This window comes from Plectropomus leopardus, chromosome 4 (assembly GCF_008729295.1).
Source record: "Plectropomus leopardus isolate mb chromosome 4, YSFRI_Pleo_2.0, whole genome shotgun sequence".
In the NCBI taxonomy this organism is placed as follows: Eukaryota; Metazoa; Chordata; class Actinopteri; order Perciformes; family Serranidae; genus Plectropomus; species Plectropomus leopardus.
In genome coordinates, this window is record NC_056466.1 from 18,208,611 (window position 1) to 18,229,920 (window position 21,310).

General features: G+C 38.5%; 2 protein-coding genes across 4 annotated transcripts; both read left to right on the forward strand.

The window, feature by feature from the left end:
• Positions 1-5,300: 5,300 nt before the first annotated feature.
• On the forward strand, positions 5,301-9,568 carry sfrp2 (secreted frizzled-related protein 2). Its single transcript, XM_042485436.1, has 3 exons — positions 5,301-5,853; positions 6,082-6,162; positions 7,255-9,568. Exons 1-3 carry the CDS (start codon positions 5,352-5,354, stop codon positions 7,557-7,559), a joined length of 888 nt encoding a protein of 295 aa, XP_042341370.1. The 5' UTR covers positions 5,301-5,351; the 3' UTR covers positions 7,560-9,568.
• On the forward strand, positions 8,254-18,288 carry tnip2 (TNFAIP3 interacting protein 2). 3 transcript variants are annotated; one of them, XM_042485433.1, is made up of 7 exons: positions 8,254-8,313; positions 14,293-14,852; positions 15,282-15,581; positions 15,724-15,813; positions 15,999-16,262; positions 16,386-16,502; positions 17,497-18,288. In XM_042485433.1, the coding sequence occupies exons 2-7, from the start codon at positions 14,535-14,537 to the stop codon at positions 17,770-17,772; spliced, it is 1,365 nt and encodes a 454-aa protein (XP_042341367.1). In that variant the 5' UTR covers positions 8,254-8,313; positions 14,293-14,534; the 3' UTR covers positions 17,773-18,288. The 3 variants fall into 3 exon arrangements, with proteins under 3 accessions (XP_042341367.1, XP_042341369.1, XP_042341368.1); XM_042485435.1 differs by having other exon boundaries at positions 15,285-15,581; XM_042485434.1 differs by lacking the exon at positions 8,254-8,313 and having other exon boundaries at positions 14,276-14,852.
• Positions 18,289-21,310: the final 3,022 nt, after the last annotated feature.

A 21,310-nucleotide genomic window follows, 5' to 3' on the forward strand; every position in this document is an offset into this window, starting at 1 on the left:
AAATGGTAGTAGAAGGGGAAAGAGAAAGAACGAAGGGTTACTGCTGGGCTACAGATGGACCACTCGGTCATAGAAGCTGCGTCTCACTTTCACACAGGGTTGTAATGAAAACCCGCTGGGGTGACTTTAAGCACAGGCCTAGGATCAGCTTACCTCTATCCCGAGCCTCTGACCTTAACTGTCAGTGAAAGCATATTGTTAATATAGACTGCATGTTATCTGTGTTTGCAAAAATAAAACCTTATGCTTGGTAAGGCTTTATCCGATCCTAGTTTCAGGCCATTTATCCCCTTCTGGATCCTCTCCATCATTTGTAGCCTTTGTTTCTTATCATTTTAAAAGACAAACACTTAGGATGTATCACTCTGACTGCTTTACCACATGTTTTGTATATATCTAATGCCTAAATGCATATCCCAGAAGACATTGCATACGCAGCCCAAGTGTGTTTACAGCTGATCACATTCAGTCACCCAAGAGAGGTTAACACAGTTTAGCCAGCTGACCTGCTGCTCAGCTAAAGGGAGTCCAGTTGCAGGTTAATAGGGGGCTCCCACCCTTAAATGGCCATATAAGTGTTTCTACAGAGACCTGAATAGAATTAACACACTTTGAAGGAAAGGGGATGAGAGGGCGAGAGTTGCCCTATAAAAGCAGCTTAGACCTTTGACACCAAGTGAAGAACCAGTTTGGCTCCTGCTCTCGTGACACATTCAGACCAACTTTGGCTCTACATGAAAAAACTTAAAATCCTCTTGTTCATTTGAATGGGGCCAGTCTGGTGCTGAAGTGGGGGTGCTAATGTAGATAGCTACAGTAACACACCTTTTCCACCAAAATTAGTGAGTATACAAAGGTTTCTTAATCACAGGGAAACCTGTAATAAAAATAGGTAATAGACTGCCTTCCCATTACCAGTAGGCCAGAGCCATGTATACAGCACTGATTTATGCAGGGTTTGCATGAAGTACGAGCGCTGCTGTGGGCATACAGCGGCACAGCTTTAATTTACCATCTTTGTTTCCACTACCCATACCTACTCTAATTACTAACATTGCAGTATCTTACATTACTGTTTGTTGTGTAGTGCACAAGATAAATAGACAAAATATCAAAGTGAAAACATGAAAATTTAAAATAAAGCTTCCATACGTTATTAAAGAATCTGTTTCTCCAAAAGTAAAAAGTACAATTTAAAGTATAAAGTTTCAAAAAAGTAAATAGATAAGCAGTGTGAATAAACTTTTTAACGGCTGTATACATTTATTTGTATGTAAAAATAGCCAGGCTAGACACTGCTCTGGCATATTACTGACTCTTAGGTTTAATTCAGCTTATGAGTCAAACAGTTCAAACTGGGCAGATAGCCAGTCATAATGGGGTGGCCAATCAGTTTTCAGGGGTTGCCCGTGCCACCCCAGGCCATTCCCTAGACACGCCCCTGTTGTCATGTTCGACAGGCAGCAAAACAGTTTAGTAAATATTAGAAAGCAGCATGGAGGCCAGTGAAAATGGTATGGTGGTTCCTTTTTTTTAGATATCTTTTATGTATTTCGTCTGTTTCTCAAACTCTGTGCAAACTGAATTTTGATGTTTGAGTGCTGCTTTGGCAGAGACGCACAGCAATTTGTTGCAGCCCGTCATTGCATCTGGTCAGTAAAGGGGCCAAATTAAAGTGTTCACCTGGGTGTTTTATTTCTGATCTGAGCCAGAGCAGATAAATATCCCTGACTACGGCAGAGGTATTTGACGTGGGTGTGAATGCCAATTGTAACCTTTCCCATTACATGAAAAAGCCAGATGTTAGCGAGTGTTAGTGGTTTTTTGTGCAATGGAAATGGGGCTTAAGAAAATGCAAGGTCGTCTGGCAACATGACATCATCCAATAAGGAAATGTGTGGGCTGATCAAATACATGTGATCACTTTGTAACTATAACACTGTATTTCTACTGTCTACCTTGAAATCATTGTGACAAATAATTATTACCAAATTATGTAATTCTGTATCAGTCAGTCAATTCTCATTTTAAATCTAAATATTACACTAAAATATGTTTCCAAAACCACTGGAGGTGAGAAATAGGCAATGCAGTAACAGAATATTGATTCATATTTGATCAATGCTGCCTAGTTTGACTGCACATAACAAGCCATGACTGAGATGAGAGACAGCTGCGTTAGAGACTCCTCAGCTCTGATTGGTTGTTTTCGTTCATGTGTAGTTATGGGCAGTTATTCTGTGCTTATGTTTTTTTACATAATTGCATCACTTTACAATGTACTTACTTCCTGTACATAACAAACGTAGTTGTTTTAACCAAAAGCACAATGTTTTTCTAAACCTAACCAAGTAGTTTTGCTCCCTAAACCCAACCATGCTGCCACCACATAATGCCATGTTAAGAAGTTGTGGTCATTTTACATATTTTCTATGAGGTCACGATAGATTTACCAGAGTAACAGCGACACTGTTTCTGGACATGTTTCTGTTTAAAATTTTTAATTGAATTTTACAAAGCTTTGAGCACTACATATTTAATCTGGCTCTCATCCCTATGAACATGGTATTGTGGTGGTGGCAGAATTTCCGAGACATCTCATAATCTCCGCAAATAACAGCATGGCTACAACGACAGGTACGTGAAAAAACATGGGATTTTTTTTAAAATTGTCCCTTTAAATATAAATAAAAACTATATTCAATGTCACACTGGGAAGAAGTGTCACTGTAGCCTGCAGCTGCAGTTGTTACAACATGCTCCCTTACAGCTGTTGCTTCGCTCTTGTGTACGGTAATTAGTTTCTGGAAGTGAGTAATATTTACATTGAATGTCACAAGTCATTAATGCGGATTCATGAGTCAGTGTGAGGCATCTAATTTAACTCAGACCTCTTTTGTTAAAGAGTTGGGAAACACTATCTACAGTAGCAAAAACAATCAAACACCTCATTTGAGGGTGCAGCGCTTTATTCATAAAACAATATTTATCCATGTCACATTCACAAAATCGTTTTTATACGCTCTGGCTTGTTTTTGAAGGGAAAGAAAAGGAAGTGGGAACTCTTTTCAAATATCTTTGTTCAGTTCTGCTAAAAAAATGGCACACCTAGAGCTATAAACTTTAATGACAGGTTTAATTCAGAGAAAATGAACCTAACTGTGTTTTCTATTGAAATATTTTTCCCACTCCCTAAAATGTGACTCATTGCCTTTTTGAATGATCTGAATGAGCTGCTGAGGAGTTTCCGAAAGATTCAAATGTGACAACACAGGAATCAACATGTGGTAGGGGAGAGCAGGGTTGGTTGGGACAGGAGGACAGGAGGAAAAGTACTTTTTTTAGTAAGTTATAAAGCACCATCTCTTTGCCATTCACCATGCTTAATTTTCCTCCTTCAAGTTGAGATCTTCAGACAATTGCTTTACATTTTATCCAGTTTTACAATCTACAGCATGTAAGTGAATTTTTAGCACTTTTGTTACGTTTCTTGTACCATACTGCCTTATGTAATGCCTCACACATAAACATGTATTTGAAAGCTGATTTTCTGGCCTATCCGACTACAGTAGTGTTAACTTTTGTTGGTGACGAGCACAGGGGTCTAAAGTTTGTCTGATCGCACTGTGATGGTTAACTCAGGGCAGTAAAGAGAGTATTGTATTGTACTGTTTAAGTATTGTTTATTGCAGGAACTTCATATAGGCCTACATTTTCAACCCCTGTGCATATTTTCAATGTGCAGAGTTTAACTATTTAACTTTTTTTTTTTTACTGTGAAGTTGTTGTTATTGACTGTTTTTTTGTTTTGTTTTGTTTGTTTGTTTGCAAAATGAAACAAACTAAGTGCCCTACATTAATCCATAGGCTACAATAGCCTATGGTAACAGTACTGAGCTGATAGGTGCCACCAAAATGAAGACTGGACAGACAGCCAAACTCCATATCTCAGTATTTTTATGGAAATGTAATCATTTTGCAAATATTTTCTTTTTCTCAAAAATGCATTAACAAGTGACATTGTAATATAAAGTGTTCAAAATTAAAAACACTTTTTTTTCCAATTTTAATTACATGTTTTAACCAGGAATAAGGTGTTCCAACTGTCCTGGGCATGCTGAATTTTGGGTGAAAGCACTCCTTGTACTTTTACTTAATTGAGCCTTTCACATTTGGGTTTGGACTCAAAAAAAGATGAATTGTAAGCAGAAAGCTGTATCTGTTCATGGATCAAATTATTTTCAGTATTGTACAAGTAATTTGTGAGTAATGGAAGGAAAAAATGTCCCAACTGACTTTGCTCTCTCCTATTTTGCACACTAGATTATTTTTTAAATAGAGTGATGATTCATTGCTTCTGAAAAAAACAAACAAAAAAACAAGTTTCATCTGAGTTTTTGGTACCACAATAGAATTTCAATTTACCTCCATTGTATTGAGGTAGCAGCTGAGGACTCTGGGTAAGTAAAACCAAAAAATATCTTAATATCCAGGGACCACAAAGTAAGTGGGGAAATATGTTTCTGTAATTTGGGTGAACTGACCTTTTTAGCTTCAAATTCCACATACATGCTAGATTTAATTGTTCACTCATTTTCAGCTTCTTCTGAGAAAGTGAGAGAAAGGTCAGGCCTGAGAAGAACCACGCTGCTGTCTGCACACCAGACTGTAGCTCAGGGGGGCCTGAGAGCGGATAGGAGCCAGAGCCAGAGAGAGGAGGCAGATTTGGTTTCACCCCTGGGTGTGCTGAGTGGTGGTCTGCTTCTCACACCAGGGCAAACAATATATCACCATGTGGTAGGAACCTGCAGACCTGCCCAGAGGATTTCACCACTGAACTCCTAATGATGGAAAATTAACGCTCCACTGAGCTGAGCTAAATGCCCCTACTGACAACATTTCCAGAGTATTTACAGCATGGGCCTAAAAACAGCAAGTTAAGGGATCACTCAGGATATATTTCTGTTGATTTGGGCGTAATGAGGGAAAAGCTGTCAGACACGTTTTGTTATGATTTCCATGAAGGGCAGGAGATGAAATAGAGGGGGAAATTCTGAAGAAAACGACTGGTGATAAAATACTATGAGCTATAATTAGGAATCAGAAATGCCTGTCAGACCCAGAGGAGCAAAACGTAAAAATGTGGGCCGAAAAGACAAATTTGTCCACCTGATGTTAGGAAACCTAAGTGCTGAATGGAGACGCGGTCTTTACGCACAACATACAGACTCCTCCCAGACATGTCTGGAAGAAAACCTCTTGTTACAGTAGGAGCTGGTCACTGACAGAGACTCCTGGCTGATGCTCAACAACTCCTGTATAATATCTGCAGGTTTTTACGCACATAAGAAATGAGGGTCATAATTTCGACTGCGATGGTGGTGTGGCTGATGACAATACCCTGCATGGAGGCTATCCACGGATTGTACAACTTCGGCCAGCATGATTTATTCTACAAAAAGAATAACTGCAAGCCAATTCCTGCAAATCTCCTTCTGTGCCACGATATAGAGTACACAGAGATGCGCCTTCCGAACCTGCTCGGACACGAAACCATGAATGAAGTTCTGCAGCAAGCCTCGTCTTGGATCCCGCTGGTTCAGAAGCAGTGTCACCCCGACACCAGAAAGTTCCTCTGCTCCCTGTTCGCTCCCGTCTGTCTGGATGATTTGGACGAGCCCATACAGCCGTGCAGGTCTCTGTGCGAGAGCGTTAAGAACGGCTGCGCGCCTGTCATGTCCGCTTTTGGCTTCCCCTGGCCAAAGATGCTGGACTGCGACCGCTTCCCACTCGACAATGACCTGTGCATACCACCTGCAGGCATCGAGAACTTTGTGCCAGTCACCAAAGAGGGTAAAGTCTTGTTAAAATGATTTATTTTGTAAATTTACCATCCCCAATTATAAATGGGACTTCAGTGGGATATTAGTTCATAAAGTGCATGATTTTCTATACATCATATCCACACATATGTACTTTTTTTGAGTACATATGAAATCCACTGTGGTCACATGTTGATATGTTCTTATTTTGAACATTTTGAATTATGGCAGATTTTGTAACATTTAATTTCTCTTATAGTGCCCAGAGTGTGCGATGCTTGCAAGGAAACAGATGAAAATGACAACGAAATTGTTGACAACCTGTGTAAGAATGACTTTGGTAAGTCCACCAAAAGCATTTAGATTTCGTGGGTGGTCAGTATTTAGAGCATATGCATTTGTCTACTCCAATAAAAACAAAGTAGCAGAGGGCTTTTATTTTGACAAATTACAGACATTTACAACATTAACTGATGAAAAAAAAGAAGTTACAAATCATGCATAAGAATTCACCAGAATGCACAAAATTGTGTGTTTGAAGCTCAAATTTTTCTGTTGGACCCCTAAAACATCCGTTTCATATGTGTTTAACCAATGAACCATATATAAAGATGGGCAACCTGTCTCCATTTACCCCCGTTATCCAAAAATGAAGTCAAAATATCCTTGCTATGGCCACCACCATCTTGCGCTGGTGATGTCATTTGGAGCCACAGTCTGTGCAGTAGCAGCCTCCGCAGTCTTGAATTCCCGCCCAAACATCTATGTGACCAAGCACAGGCAGCGCTATTTACCACGGGAACACTAAATGGAGCAAATAGCTCTCAATCATGATGTAAAACCCCCTTTTTTATAGCATCAAATAAATAAATAAAACCAAACTTATCAGAAAAATGAATACCTGAAGAAACATTAGCATGATTAGAACTACTTAAAATAACAGAAACTATATTTGGGAAAGTTTTATTTGACAAGTTTTTAGTTTGGCTTGTGTCCCATATGCTAACATGGAGGGGTCTTTTGACCTATACTGCAGCCAGCCACCAGGGGGAGATCGAGATGTTTAGGCTTCACTTTTGAGGAGCTGTCATGTCATCCAGTCTGTGGTCTCCCCTCAATATTGAAACAAAACCAATGCCCTTGATGTCAACCTACCAGTTTTATCAGAGCCCCAAGAGGTCATGAAGGGAGGTTCCAGTTAATTTCAGGAGAAAATATCACGTTAAGTGTGTTTCATTCATTACAAAGTATAAAGAAAGAATATGTATTGTGACCAGGATCTCCCCTTTTGCATGCATTTTAGCAGTAAGCCATAAGGAAACACACAGACTCTCTCAGGTGGCTCTCAAAAGGCCAACATGTCAAAAAAGATGATCTCTAATACAGTTTTTGTGAAAACAAATCCCTTATTTTCTCTTCTGCTTGCATCAAGCTCTAAAGATCAAAGTTAAGGAGATCTCCTACATCAACGGCGACACTAAGATAGTGCCAGAGAACAAGAGCAAGACCATTTACAAGCTGAACGGCGTGACGGAGCGTGACCTGAGAAAGACGGTGCTGTGGCTGAAGGATGGCCTGCAGTGCATCTGTGAGGAGATGAACGACATCCATGCCGCCTACCTGGTCATGGGCCAGAAGATGGACGGCCATCTGGTCATCACCTCGCTGAAGCGCTGGCAGAAGGGACAGCGAGAGTTTAAGAGGATTTCCCGCAGCATTCGCAAGCTGCAGTGCTAGGAAGGGGAAAAAATACCTGCATGTGTCACTGTTGAAGGAAAAGTTTAGTTGAGCTCTTTCTGATTCTCTCTTTCCAGGTGTCACACAAGTTGCAATAACGGTTCATAGATTCCTCTCTAGATTTCAGCAATGATGTATCTTTGGCCTCAGACAACACACTTAATTCCTGTATTTTTCATCAGGTTATAGGTTGTTTTTTTCTTTAAATAGCACAGTATGTTAAAAAAAGGCAATACACAGCATGTCTACTGGTAAAAAACCTCTACAATTATCATTTTCAATTAGTTTTGGTTCTTAAAGGTGCTTTTCCCCAATACACTCAAGCTACATTAATCAATAAGGCCACAATATTAAAAAACAAAATACATAGTTAAGTGATTTAAAAACATAGATTGGCCATGTCTTCTGAGCAGGGCATTCATTTGATATCTAAAGACACAAAAGTGAGCAAATGGGGTGAAAAAAAGGTTCCTTAAATTGTAGTAATATGAAATCCTTGTTTCACCAATAGACTCCCATTTTGCATGCAGTGAATAATTAGCTCCCCCTAGTGGTCAGTGTCAGTGGTATGTCTTTTCCTTTGCTGTCATCTCATTGATTGCACTCAGCTGGTGTTCAAGGTGTGAGGGAATCACCAATTTCATAGTCAGATGGTCAAAGTGAAGACTGCCAGAGTTTTGAGTCCAGGATTAAAAGTGGCTGACTTTCAAAAATCATCTGCAGATGCGGCTCACAGATAAATCCTGCAATGGGGGTGAGTTTAAGACATTGCTATTTTCTGCTGCGGTTTTCCCTGGGATCTGTTTCTGCTGTAGTCATGGGGAAATCCTTTTAACAAGTTTAAATCATCAGCAGTTGTTTGTTTAGGACCATTCAAAACTCCTAAAAGGAACAAACTACATCACAAGGGTCAAAGGCCTTAACTAATTAAAGTAAAAAAAAAAGTTCAATAAAAAGAGCTCTGGTTAGATGTTTGGAGGAGTTCCTAAATAATGTATTTGCATCTTTTAAAAACTAGAAGCTGATTAATATTGTGTGGTGCATATTGAGTGAAGCTGTGATCCCCGTGTGCATGGTGCGATGTTCAAAGACAAAATAATGTTGGTGTTTTTGTACCGTTTTCTCAAGCAAATATGAGAGATAGCTGGCTATATTCTCTTCCTCTTCATGTTTTAATACTCTTAGTAAGCTTTTTGTACTTGAGCCACTGCATACTTTTCTACCACAGTATGATAAAACTAATATTTTTCTACTCCAGCCTTGCATATTTCATTTAAACTTTGACGTTTTGAGTTTGCATCTTAATCCTGTTGTTTGATGAGTGACACAAGTTGGGTTTTTTAGGTGTTATTAGAGGATGAATATTTGGTTGATAGTGTTGATTTCATGAGCAGTAACTTGTTCGCCGCAAATAATCAAGTGGTCTGTGTGTGAATGTGTGTGCAATGTAAAATATTTTTTGAAAGTATTACTGTGTAAATATTAAATACCACCTTTTATTCTTGTATAAAGTTTTCAGCGATTAAAAGCTGCCAACAATATGTTTTCATATGAATAATTTCATTGTTGTGTTTGTGTGGCTAGAAATCAATATAGTCACCAAAAAAAAGACAAATTCAAAAATAAAACTAATGGCCAGAGTAGTAAAATGAAAAATAAACCTGTGGTATCTATTATCAATAAAACACCACCATCTAGTGGTAGTCAATGGTAAAATCTGGTCATCTTAATCACTGGATGCATACAGGCATATGGTGGTGTTTTCATTGCATTTTGTATTTACATTTATTTTTCCAGTGACCTACCATTATGAAATGTAACAAAGTTTAGCTTAACAACATAGTGTCACTTAAATGACATACACATAGTGAGTCTATATATTTCACACTTGCCTGTATTTTAATACAAATGTTTTCATATTTGGCCCGCATATCTGAATCTGTTGTATTTTTGGTCTTAGCGTAGAACCAGGCTACTGTAATAAACAGATTTACGTTTTTTGGCTGAAACACATGATACTTATTTTGTTTTGCTTCTGATGCCCATTTGTTTTTCAGTACTTTGATTACTGTGAGAAATTCTTATACTGCTCACAAACTGTTGGTATGAATGAGGCCCAAGGCTTTTAAAATACCCCAGCAGGTAATTTTATTCATAAAAAAAGATGGCAAGTTTGCCTTAATGTCTAATGTCTTTAAAAGTTTACCTCTTTAGATCATCCAATTCAATATACCTATGTATTTGCCATTGTGTCTTACGTTACTACAGCTTTGATTTTACTTTGCTGTTTGTACTGTTGATAATGTTTGTCCTGGACTTTGGCCTTTTGGCAAGTTGCATATAGAATCTTTATTGCCTTTATTTAATACCAAAAAGCACCCCATAGTCTTGCACAATGACAGTTTTTTTTTTATTATTATTTTGGTCTATAAAATATCAGAAAATAGTGAAATGTGTGACAATTTCCCCACGGTAAAAGCGTAATTGAAAAATTGCTTGTTTTGCATGTCCAAACAAACAAAAATGTCCACATTATAGGGCTACTATAAATTATGTGAGATGCAACAAATTGTCACATTTGAAATTCTGGTACCGGCAAATACACAGCATTTTTACTTAAATTGATAATTACAACTGTTTGTGATTAAAATGAATACTCCACCGTAAAATGACCATTTGTAATCACTTAGTTGTGCAGTGTTACCTTGAAGACTTTTACCTGCCTCCATGGAAAAACTGGGGACCATGTTAAACAACAGCAAAATTAGATCAAAACATCTGTTGACAAACTTTCACACAACTTGTTCAGTGTAATCCAAGTGTCATTTATCCAGTTGTATGCTCAGTTCTTTCCAAACACACTTATTTTCACTAAAAAACCTTAGTCTTGGAGTCTGGCTTTTAAGAAGTTATAGATGAGTAAACCTTTCACTTTAGTTTTAAATATTAAAGTTCTTGTGAAAATGCATGTATTTGGGAAGTATTGGATAAATGTGGCTTGGACTTTACTTCACGGGTTGTGAGAGAGTTGTTGTATTAATGTTTTTATAGCCTGTAGTTTTGTTGTTGTTAAACGTGGTCCCCAATCAATAAATCAGTATGGCTGCCATGGAGACATGTGAGAAACATTGTCTCCACAAATTCAAGGTAACACTGTACAACTAATGTACAAATGTTTTGTGTGTGAACTATTTCTTTGATTCTTCATCAACTAATTGGGTCAATTCTACAACAAACTACATACAAGTCCCATCAGCTTATGTATTCTCAAAGTGTTTCCAGGTAGTTTCACCTGAGGCATGTGGGCAGTGTTGTTACGTGGGTGACTCACACTATATTAACAGGTAAAAAAAAAAAAAAACCCCGCTGCTGACTATAGTCTAAAGACCTTTTGCCATTCTTAAAGGCTTGATCAGCAGTGGGGAGTCCCAAGCATTTCCACTTCTCTGGGATCCGCACACTGTGCCACATTAACTTTCACATTAGCTGAGTTTACTGCAGTCACATGATCAAGACAGACTTTATGTGAGACTAAAGAAGGAGTGTCAGGATGGCATCTCAAGTATTCAGAGTATCTCCTGCGGACGAGAAGCCACATTCAGGCACATCATATTGTACCGAAAGTCTGTCATTATTCTCATTTAAGTCTAACATGAAAAAACAGCTGTGCTAAAGTTAATGCAGTCCCTTTGACTTTCTTAACCTCTCCTGCACAATTCTAGTTATTATTGTTATTATCTATTTGTTTTTTATCAAATCTTGTGTGCTAATAAATTCAATTAAATACAAATAAATACATATGAATTAATTATATAACTAGTCTAAAAGATTCACCCAAAATCCCACCCTGACACTTCTTCCCACATGGTTTTGACACGCTTCACACCTTCATTCATGCGAGTCTGACAACATTCATGTGATTACCATGTGACCTCAATGACTCACCTCCACAGCTCTCATGTTACATTATGCTGTGATTGACCCAGAAATACCTGGGACTCCCCACCGGCCAGCAGAGCTAATGTGCCCCACTAATGAATGACCTTAAGGTCTTTAACTCTACACCTTCAGTCTAGACAATAGTTTCATTTTGACACAGTAATCTTTAGAAGTACAATGTCTGTAGTCCAGGGTCCAACCCTGAAGTTTTACTCATAACAACAACAGGGCGATATGTGAATTATTATGTCTTGTGTATAACACATGCTACAAGGATTGTGCATGTGTAAATACATGCTGAATTAGGTCTACAAATCAGCTTCAGCTTTACCTTACATGCACATTCGTGGAATGAAACTTATACATTTATTTGGGTACAGTTTCAGCCACTTCGATTTCTACCACTCTACTACATTTAAGAGGGAAATATTGTTCTTTGCACTTCATTACATTTATTCAAGAGCAACTATATCGACTAATTAGCAAATTTTACATACAAAACATGCCAGTTTTTTTGTTTTTTAAAAAATTATTCCATTACTGATTGAACTACCAAACGCTATATGTAGATTAAGTAAGCCTCAACTAGCTACAGCGTTAACAATGCTGCTTATGACAAACAATGTGTATGTATTTATACTTCTAAATACTGCATTTGAATGCTTATTTATTTTCACTACTGTGTGTGTGTGTGTGTGTGTGTGTGTGTGTGTGTGTGTGTGTGTACACATTATGGCTGTTCCAATTTTCCTTCATAACAAATTTTACTTGTAAGCCAGGCACATAATGCTTCTGTTGGTGGATGTTTGTTGTTTTTTTTTTTTTCTTGAGAGATTATTTGTCCTTATTCCCTGTTGAAAATTTGCATCTTTAAAATAATAATTATTTTACCATTTTATATATTTTTCACTATTTATAAGGGATTTATTGAATTGTGAGTTATCTTGTCAGCTTAACATCTCACAAGGAAAGGTGCGGTTGGATTACTGCCTTGTGAAATACCAGCATTACATACTCAATATAAAGTATGATATTGTGGATTTTTTTAGAATCATAACTAAGACAATATACGGTAAACTCAAGCAGCATGACGCTACAAGGGCACTTTTGGCTAATTACCAATTTTTATTGTAGTTAATTTGTGACGGTAACGGATATAGTGCCTTTTTTCCAAAGTTTCAGAAAGCAGAAATACCCCACAGGATCATTAAGAGCCACACAATGGTCAGTCATACTGTATGAGTCAACCTGTTAGTGTGTACAGCTACAGGACAATTACACACTCACTGGTGTGGCCATAACTGCGCAACTCAGCCTGCTTAGAAAGACTAAGTTACATCATAACAAAGCGAAGAGAAGCGAGCGCATATGATGCCTTCACGGCTATGGGATAAATCAACACCTCCGTGAGTGTGTTAAATATGGGGGAATTTGTTATGACTCCAACTGCACTGTTGTGACGTTTAGGGGGCTGGATGCGTGGAAACCCTGTAAACTACCGTTCGGAAAATATATGCTTTTTGAATCGGTATTGGTTGTCGTTGCATGTTAATATTGACTAATAGTTATGTCAATATATGACTAATAGTTATGTATAGGTTATTTTGAAGCTACTTTTTGTTGTAGCCTGCAATGACACCTTTTGTGGTTTAAAAAAAATGGTGCAGGATGCAAGTATTTATCTTTATTTGCCCCCAGGCTCTGTGGCCAGATAAGCAAAAAATAAATTAAAATAAAAATAACAGGAAAACATTTTTGCTACTTAATCTTGCACAACTTGTTTGCTATTGCTAATCTAACACACTTTAATGTTTTTGATTTATTTAACACAAGGAAAATAAAACAAGTGAATGAATAGATGATTAAGGGTAATTTAGCAACTATGGTGGATATGTTGCTACAAAACAATCAATAAAAAAAAGATCAATAGAGGTATTATTAGGCTATATTAAAAATCAAAAGCGAAAGAGTAATTTTAGAGTGAATTAGGTTGATCTACATTTTGCCAACCAGTAAATGCAATTATAAAGTAGTAGTAGTAGTAGTAGTAGTAGTAGTAATATAGGACTTATGTAGCTCTTTTCTAAGTACTGTAAGATGCTTTACATGAAATGCAAAAAGAAAAGAAATACAAAATGGAGAATATAAAATACTGAAGGTTGCTTACATGAACTGAACAGATACAAATTCAAGAAGAAAGTACAAAAACAAAATGTAGAGGATATGAGTTCAGATTTGGGGAGGCAGTAGCAGGCATTGTAGGCTTTTGAAAAGATGGGTTTTGAGTTGTTTTTAAAAGTACAGTATTGGGTTCAGTGGTGGGCTTAAAGATTTATAACATCAGAAATGTGGACTTTGACGCAGAAGAGTTTGACAAAGCAATAAAAGATGGATAAAGAAATTAGATAAAAAATTTCTTGCAATTAGGGTCTTACAAATTCAAGTGTTAATGGGCCTATCAGGCCTGATGTTTACCATATTGAATTTAAGATTTTTTAAGGACCACCTGATAATGCAGACACCCTGATATAAAAGCCCATTTGTAAAAAAAAAAAATAATAATAATGCCAAGACAAAATATCTAAAACATTTGCTAACCAAAACCACTTGGCTGCTTGAAAAAACGCACTTGCTTTCGATAATCCAAATTTACGACGGCCCTGAAGGCACCACCACTATTTTTCAGCAGTTGGAGGCACCAAGCTTTAAGTTTTAGCTTATATGCAAAATATGTATCTGTCTTTTCTTTACCTTTTGTGCCAACAGGCTATAAACCCCCTTTTTACCTCCCCAGTGACGGTGGACGGTGAATCTCAGGCAGGGCTCAGTTTGACGCTCAAAAAAGTCCGCGGGGAAGTTCCCTAGGAAATCCCCCAACACTGTGCGGGGATATTATTGTCGACACCGCTGCGCAAAACCTTCGACACAATTGACCTCCTCGGTCCATTTCTGAAGACACGGGACTCGAAGCAGAGGCGTCAAATGCCGGATTATTAAAAGACTGAAACATCTGTCAAATCTACGAAATCATCAACAATGGATAACGTCAGCCTAAACACGGACACCGACATGCTGAAAGACAAACTGCGGAGCTGCAGCACGCTCAATACTCTGTACCATGAGACGCGGCAGGAAATCGACCTCCTGAACAAACAGATCTATGTTAAGGACAATATCATTGCAGATTTAAAGGCGAGGCTGGGGAAATATGAGAGGATCTACATGACTGTGGGAGATAACGAGTCTGTGGTTATCGGACCGTCCAAGTCTTTGCTGGAGAGCTTGTGTAAAGAGATATACAAACTGAAACAGAAGAGGAACGATATGGAGTTCAAGACGTCTCGACAAACTGAGGTAAAATAATCCTGAAAATGCTCATCATAAATGTGTTCAGGGCAGATGAGTGTTTGTAGACGATGGAGCCTTTAAAGTTAACACAGTGGGACAGTTTGGTAGACTTTCAACAGGTCTGGTAAGAAATAGTAAGCTTTAAAACCCTTTAAATCCATATTTCATTTTTTAGAATTACAATCATCCAGAGGTTATTGTGATGCTCGATGTAATATTAGTTTGACTTTTTTTATACAGAAAATGCATGCAAAGAAAATCTATGATCCAGCTATGATCCAAAGAAAATCAGTGAATACTAGCAGCAATAATCAGAATAATAACATCTTATGTGTATTTGTTTGCTATTTGTATGGATCTTTTTAGTACATAAAATATGTCAATAGATGACAAACTGATGTGATCACACAATTAATCTCCCTGTCTTCCTCCCAGGAGATCCAGAGGCTGAATGTGCAGCTCCGAGAAAAGGAGCTAGAGTTGGAGAGTGTCAGGTGTCAGCCGGACCACGAGAAGGATCAGGAGATCCAGAGGCTGCGGTCCGCCCTGCAGGAGAGGGAGCGGTCCGAGGCCACCAGAGTCGTGCTCTGCACATCCCTGGCGGAGGAGGCTGACCAGCTCCGCAGCCAGCTTGGTGCAACGGTGAAGGTGTGCCAGGAGCTGCTGGCCAGGCTGGAGAAAGAGAAGAAGGCGGGAGGAGAGGTGGAGGATGTGGCTCGGCAGGAAAAGTCTGAGGTGCGAGACCCTTTCACTTTATTAGATGTGTGTTTACACATTTGGGGCTGCTTTTTTATTGACTTTGCATTGGACCTTTAAATGCAACATTCAACTGTCTCAAAGGCCTCTTTTGTAAACTCTCTTCCACCTTTTTCTACAGATGACAGAGTCTTCTGACTTGAGTAGTGTTACCGCTCAAATCCGTCAACTTAAGGAGGAGAATCAACAGCTGAAGCAGCGAGTGGCTTATGTAAGTCATAAGTTTGCAAGTTGTGCTCAGTGTCAGTTCTTATATTTCCCCCTAAACCCAAAATCACACTCGAAGATCAAACATTTATACACAATTTTTGTTACATTCAGCATCAGAGTGAAATGCAGAACACAGAGAACAATGATCAGAAGTTCTAAACCTTATTTTGTGATTCCTTCTTTAAGGTACAAGGTCTGAACTCTCAGTGGCAAAAGTATGACTCCAGCAGGGAAGACTATATCCGAGGTTTATGTCAGAGGCTGAGGGAGACCCCCGGGCAGGCCTTGGTGCCCGGGCTTGGCTCTATCAGCACTGGGTTGCTTCATCAGGAGATTTCTAGGCTCAATGGCTTATTGGAGGAGAAGATGAGCGAGTGTGCGCAGCTGGGTAGAGAAGTGGAGGAGATAAGGAGGCAAGATCAAGACCGAATCCAGACTCTGGAGCAGCAGGTCGGTGCTACATTGTGGTCTAACTCAAGATTTCACTAATAGAAGTTGAGTGTTTACAGCTCTTGGGGCATCTGATGAGTTTTAAAAAAGTGACATTAACGGTTCTGTCTTTTCCTTAATCAGGTCCTCATTTATGCAGACGACTTTAAGTCGGAGCGTGCGGACAGAGAGCGAGCACAGGGGCAGATCCAAGATCTCAAGGAGCAGATCCATCAGTTGAAACAGCAGATACACAAACAGGTGAGACGACAGCACTTAAACAAGGTGAACACGTTCACTTTCTGTTTCAGTTAACTACAGTTGCAGAGGTACGGGATTTTTTTACGCTATGATAACAGTCTCGGAAAATATCACAGTATGACGATATATGGTATTAAATGGTTACAATTCTTATCAGTTACAATTACCATGAAAGGAAGTAAAACAGAATGATTTAGTTTAAATACTTGGATTGAAACTAGAAACTACTAAGTGAAAGTACAAGTAAAAAGTCCCCTGTTTGAAAATAACTAAAACAAAGATGAGATTTACCATCTAGTGGCAAGTGTTTTCAATAATGTAGACAGGCAAATGTACAATAATAACCATCAGTTTTCATACCACAGTATACTGTAGATACTCTATAACAGCCACTGATTAGAAATGGTATTCGCTGTCTGAAGTGGGCATGGTCGTCATTCCCCCACATACCCAAACCTAGTTTGGAAGTGTAGTAAAAATTGTGTAGCAATTCCACACTATAAGCAGTGCAATTATAATGTTTGCTCCTCATTTTGGTGCTTGTTTTTATCTGCTATCTTAATTTCTCGACGTCCATCGTTGCCAAATCGCACAAGAGTGTGTTGCAAAAAACAGACATGTCTGGAACAAAGTTATTTTTCTCCTGATTTGTTCGTCTGGAAAAGTCGATATTTAAAAGGGCTTGTGACAAATTGGGCCAATATTTACTTCAGTGACTGTGGGACCAAGGGAATGGTTACGCGTGTTCACTTTTCCCATTGGAGCAAACGGCCTCAGGGCTGCCACTAGTCTCCTAAAGGGGCAAGGTGGCGGTAAAAACCTACGTGAACGCAGATAAAAGAAATGACTCTAAAGTGTGCCGTCTCGGATTTATGGTTTTAAGGGGTCTCTGGGTTAACCTTGAAACTGGATTATCGCTGCAATACTACAGTAAACATATTCCTGTATGCATTAGCTTGTGCCGTCCTAACGGCTTATGAATTGTCTTCGGCAGTGTGCAAGCAGAGAGAACAGAGAAGTGGTCCCCATGTGCCGTGTGCACATAGGACACAGGATCACCTCAAGGCGACACAAGGACTCCTCGGAGCCTCTCTTGAGGACCACTGCAGAGATGCAGCAACAGCCTGCAGCTGCAGCGGCGACTGCGAGCCCTGCGTGGAACGAATGCCCGGGCATGTCGGAGCTACAGTGCCCACGATGCCTCGCCACATTCAGCGACACAGAAGCTACAGAGTACCTGAACCATTGTGAAGAGTGTGCCAAACTATAAGCGGAACAACACTCATTTTTGGAAAAGACTCTTATCTCTTGCTGACAGTAATTCAACACTGAAGAGCAGCACTACACAGCAGAAAATAACCTGATTGGAGTTTCCAATACGGAGAGACTTGACGACAAATGAAACGACTGACTTGAGATGTTTGTACATAGTGAAGCAAAACTGTACAACCCAAAGTTCCCCTGTCGCAAGAGAAATGAGTTCATCAGTCTACATCGTTAAATATCCAATGTCGGGTTCTTAGTGTTCTCCTGTGGCAATGATGGAAATTATTGTGGTGGGATAATGGATCTGAATGCAATATATTGAATATCATATACCTCAATGTGTCATATTACAAACCTGTTGCACTTTCTTGACATTTAAACCAAAACTGAATCGTAGGATCATATGATTAAGAGATTCATGACCTATAAGCTTCTTATTTTGGATAATGTGGTGCTATTAGTTTATTTTTTAAGACATATTTCTGTCCTGTAAATTATATATTCTTAATAACAAATTTAAGTAAATAACTATTATAATAATTATTTATTCTCTTTACATTTGTAATTGGAAAAGGCAAAACATTTCAGTGTTTCGTCACCTTTTTTTTCCACCAAAGCCAAGAAATTAGATTTTTTTTTTTTGGTAAAATGTTGGGATCAAAAAATGTTAAATACAACTGGATAAAAAATGTTTGATCCACTTTTTTTTTTTTTTTTATCAGTGTGTGCAAAGATTGCATCCCAACTGACAATAATATGATTATATTTTGGAGATATTGTGCTGTTGTTCTTGAGCTGGCACATTATTTTTGTAATAAAAGACTTGTTTACCTGCACTTTACCTTTTGGTGATTTATATAGCTTTAAGTGTGCTTTATTATCGCGTGGGGTATTTTAATTCTTGAGTCTTGCAGCCTCGAGCTGTAACCACAGATCATAGCCTTACCACGAAAATGTTGGTGCTACTTAATCTAAGTCAGTGTGCATGTCTTTTTAGTGTGTGTGTATGTGTGTGTGTGTGTGTGTATGTCCATCTGTGTCACGTGTATGTGCTTGTGCGCGGTGGAAAACCCCTTCCCAGCGTTGCCTGAATGGGCACGCTGTACTGTGACAGCCATATTCCCAGCTGTTGTGTGGCTCAGGCAAACACTGCAGGGGTACTGAGAAGACCAGAGAAAGAACTGATCTCGAGTTACATCCAACAACCGCCTGCGGATCAGCTAGTGACCAAAACATTCTGCAGACAGTCACTGTGTGACGTACCATTTTGACAAAAAAAGGCCAACGGTGCTGTTTGGTGAATCAGTTATCATGGGTTCAGTGTAGTAAGCACAGGAAGCTGGACATCCCCTGTTTTAAAAGGAAGTAGGCAGTCACAGTGCACAGAAAAGACGTAGCCAAATAAGTGTGTTCTCTGTGTGTGTGAGTGAACACATAAGTCCTTTTGCTGCTTTGTGTTTTGATCAGATCATAGCTCATTTAAAGCAAGACTTTAAGTTTTAAAAGAAGACACGTCACTGTCTTCTTACGAATAAATAGTTGAACACGTTTGCTCAATACTCTCTGGGGTTTTGTCACTGTACAGCCTAACTTGGTCTGGTATGACCGACAGATTGTCATATATTGGCAAGCTGTAGATATTGCTGTGTGGCTATAACTATATGACTCTTATCAACTTGTGACTCATTTGTGGCAGTGGTACTCAACCTATTTGATCTGATGTACCCTGTCTGATGAACTTAAGTACCCTATCTCACTGATTTCCACTATATGTTCCAAATGTCTAACACCAGTCATTATATAAAAGTGAATATTGCTAATTTTGAAATACAATTTAACTGTCAATAGTTAGGCTGGTTTGGTCAGCAATTGGGCTTCTCTTGGCGGTAGTTATTATATATTGATAAAATATACTCAAAAAGAAATGAGGCAAACTGGCATCTCATCTTGCTGTCCAAAATAATGTAATGACTAAAATTGCCATAATCATCACTAAAGGGAACTGCAGTTTGTGTGTGCGTGTGTGTGTGTGTGTGTGTGTGTGTGTGTGTGTGTGGTTTGTCCAAGTGGAGTTATCGTACCTCAGCAGAACAGGCCAAAAGTGGAATACAACACTGGGGTCGGTCACGTCATGCCTGCTGGCCCAGAAAGACTTTTCCCCTTTGACTTACATCAAGAAAGAGACGTCTGTAAATCAGCAAAAAAAAAAAAAAAAATTTGTAAGCATCAAAATCCCCTCGAAATGACTAATTTCACTATCTAGATTTAAACCATCCAGTTTGGTAACTGGCTAAAAGAGCCGCAAGATTACATTTTTTAGACGGCCATACAAGCTAGCGAAACGTTAAACTGGAATTCAGTCGCTCTGCCGGCAGAAGTTACCTGCCTACGCACACTCGGTCGCACTTGACTGCTGTAAGTCTCTAGTGTGCATGCCTTATGGGCCGGTAGATGTGGGTATTTTATTGTATTTTCTACCTGTAAAAAAAGCATATTTTGCCATTGAGCAGCTTTCATAGCAATGAATGGGGCCCTGCTCCCATGGCTGTATCCAGACTACCTATAATACACCCCGAACAAGCCGCTCAGCCTTGCAGACAATTTTCCCCAGTGGCCACTCATGGTACTGCAACAAAAAAATTCCCCTGAGGCCCAAAAAGCATTTTCCCCCATAGACCACCATCATAAACGAGACGTCTCTGTATAACTGTTAACAGGACACCTCGAAATGCAAATTAGGTCAATTATGAATGTTTTTACTCTGCATTTTTTAGCCATGGTGGTTTTATATTTGTACAACTTTTCTCAATATGAAAGGCGTTTTAAAAATTGGGAACATCATCACAATGTACTGCAGAAGCTAAAAAAAATGTTGTTGTATGCGCCAGGTGAGCATATTGCATATTTGTGTGTTTGTGTGTGTGTGTGTGTATTTATCCCACTGCTTGTTAATTCTTTGAATTGTTATCTATTCTTATAGCTAACTATTTCAACCATTTATCCATTACTTTTCATTGTTTCAGCCGTTTATCATTTTAAAACTTGATTCTATGTACTTCTCATTTATTAGCCTACTTTTAGTTACCTGTTTAAACTTGTTTTCAAACACTCATATCTACTTTGTAATGGTGTTGCAGATGACTTAATAAGTGGATAGAATATTTTAATGACTGAAAGAAATAACTTAATTTTTACATGTACCCAAATTTGAGTATCACCAAGTTATGGGATAGCAGTAAAACTAAATTGCTTTTTAGCAAAAGTTGCATCATCTTGCTTTAAATACAATTAAATATTATATATACCTAGATAATTGCTGTATTTGCTTTCTTATCAAGTGTCAGATGAGAAGATTTACTTCATCTCATCTACTCAAGAAGCAAATAAATGTATTTTCCTAAATGTAGACTTGTAAATGTAGAATTATTTTTTATCTAAATCTCAAAAATTGAGATTTTTAAGAATTTTTGTCAATTTAAAGTTTTTCCACCAAAACTAGAATTGCGATTTTTTTTTTTATTTTTAAAGAAAAAACTGCTTAA

What these genes read in the sequence shown, in the direction of transcription:
- sfrp2 (XM_042485436.1), top strand. Translation starts at nt 5,352, where the DNA reads ATGAGGGTCATAATTTCGACTGCGATGGTGGTGTGGCTGATGACAATA. An exon ending in TGTGCCAGTCACCAAAGAGG is followed by an intron (nt 5,854 to 6,081) that starts GTAAAGTCTTGT and finishes TTTCTCTTATAG; the next exon opens with TGCCCAGAGTGTGCGATGCT. An exon ending in CCTGTGTAAGAATGACTTTG is followed by an intron (nt 6,163 to 7,254) that starts GTAAGTCCACCA and finishes GCTTGCATCAAG; the next exon opens with CTCTAAAGATCAAAGTTAAG.
- tnip2 (XM_042485433.1), top strand. Translation starts at nt 14,535, where the DNA reads ATGGATAACGTCAGCCTAAACACGGACACCGACATGCTGAAAGACAAA. An exon ending in CTCGGCAGGAAAAGTCTGAG is followed by an intron (nt 15,582 to 15,723) that starts GTGCGAGACCCT and finishes CTTTTTCTACAG; the next exon opens with ATGACAGAGTCTTCTGACTT. An exon ending in TGAAGCAGCGAGTGGCTTAT is followed by an intron (nt 15,814 to 15,998) that starts GTAAGTCATAAG and finishes TCCTTCTTTAAG; the next exon opens with GTACAAGGTCTGAACTCTCA.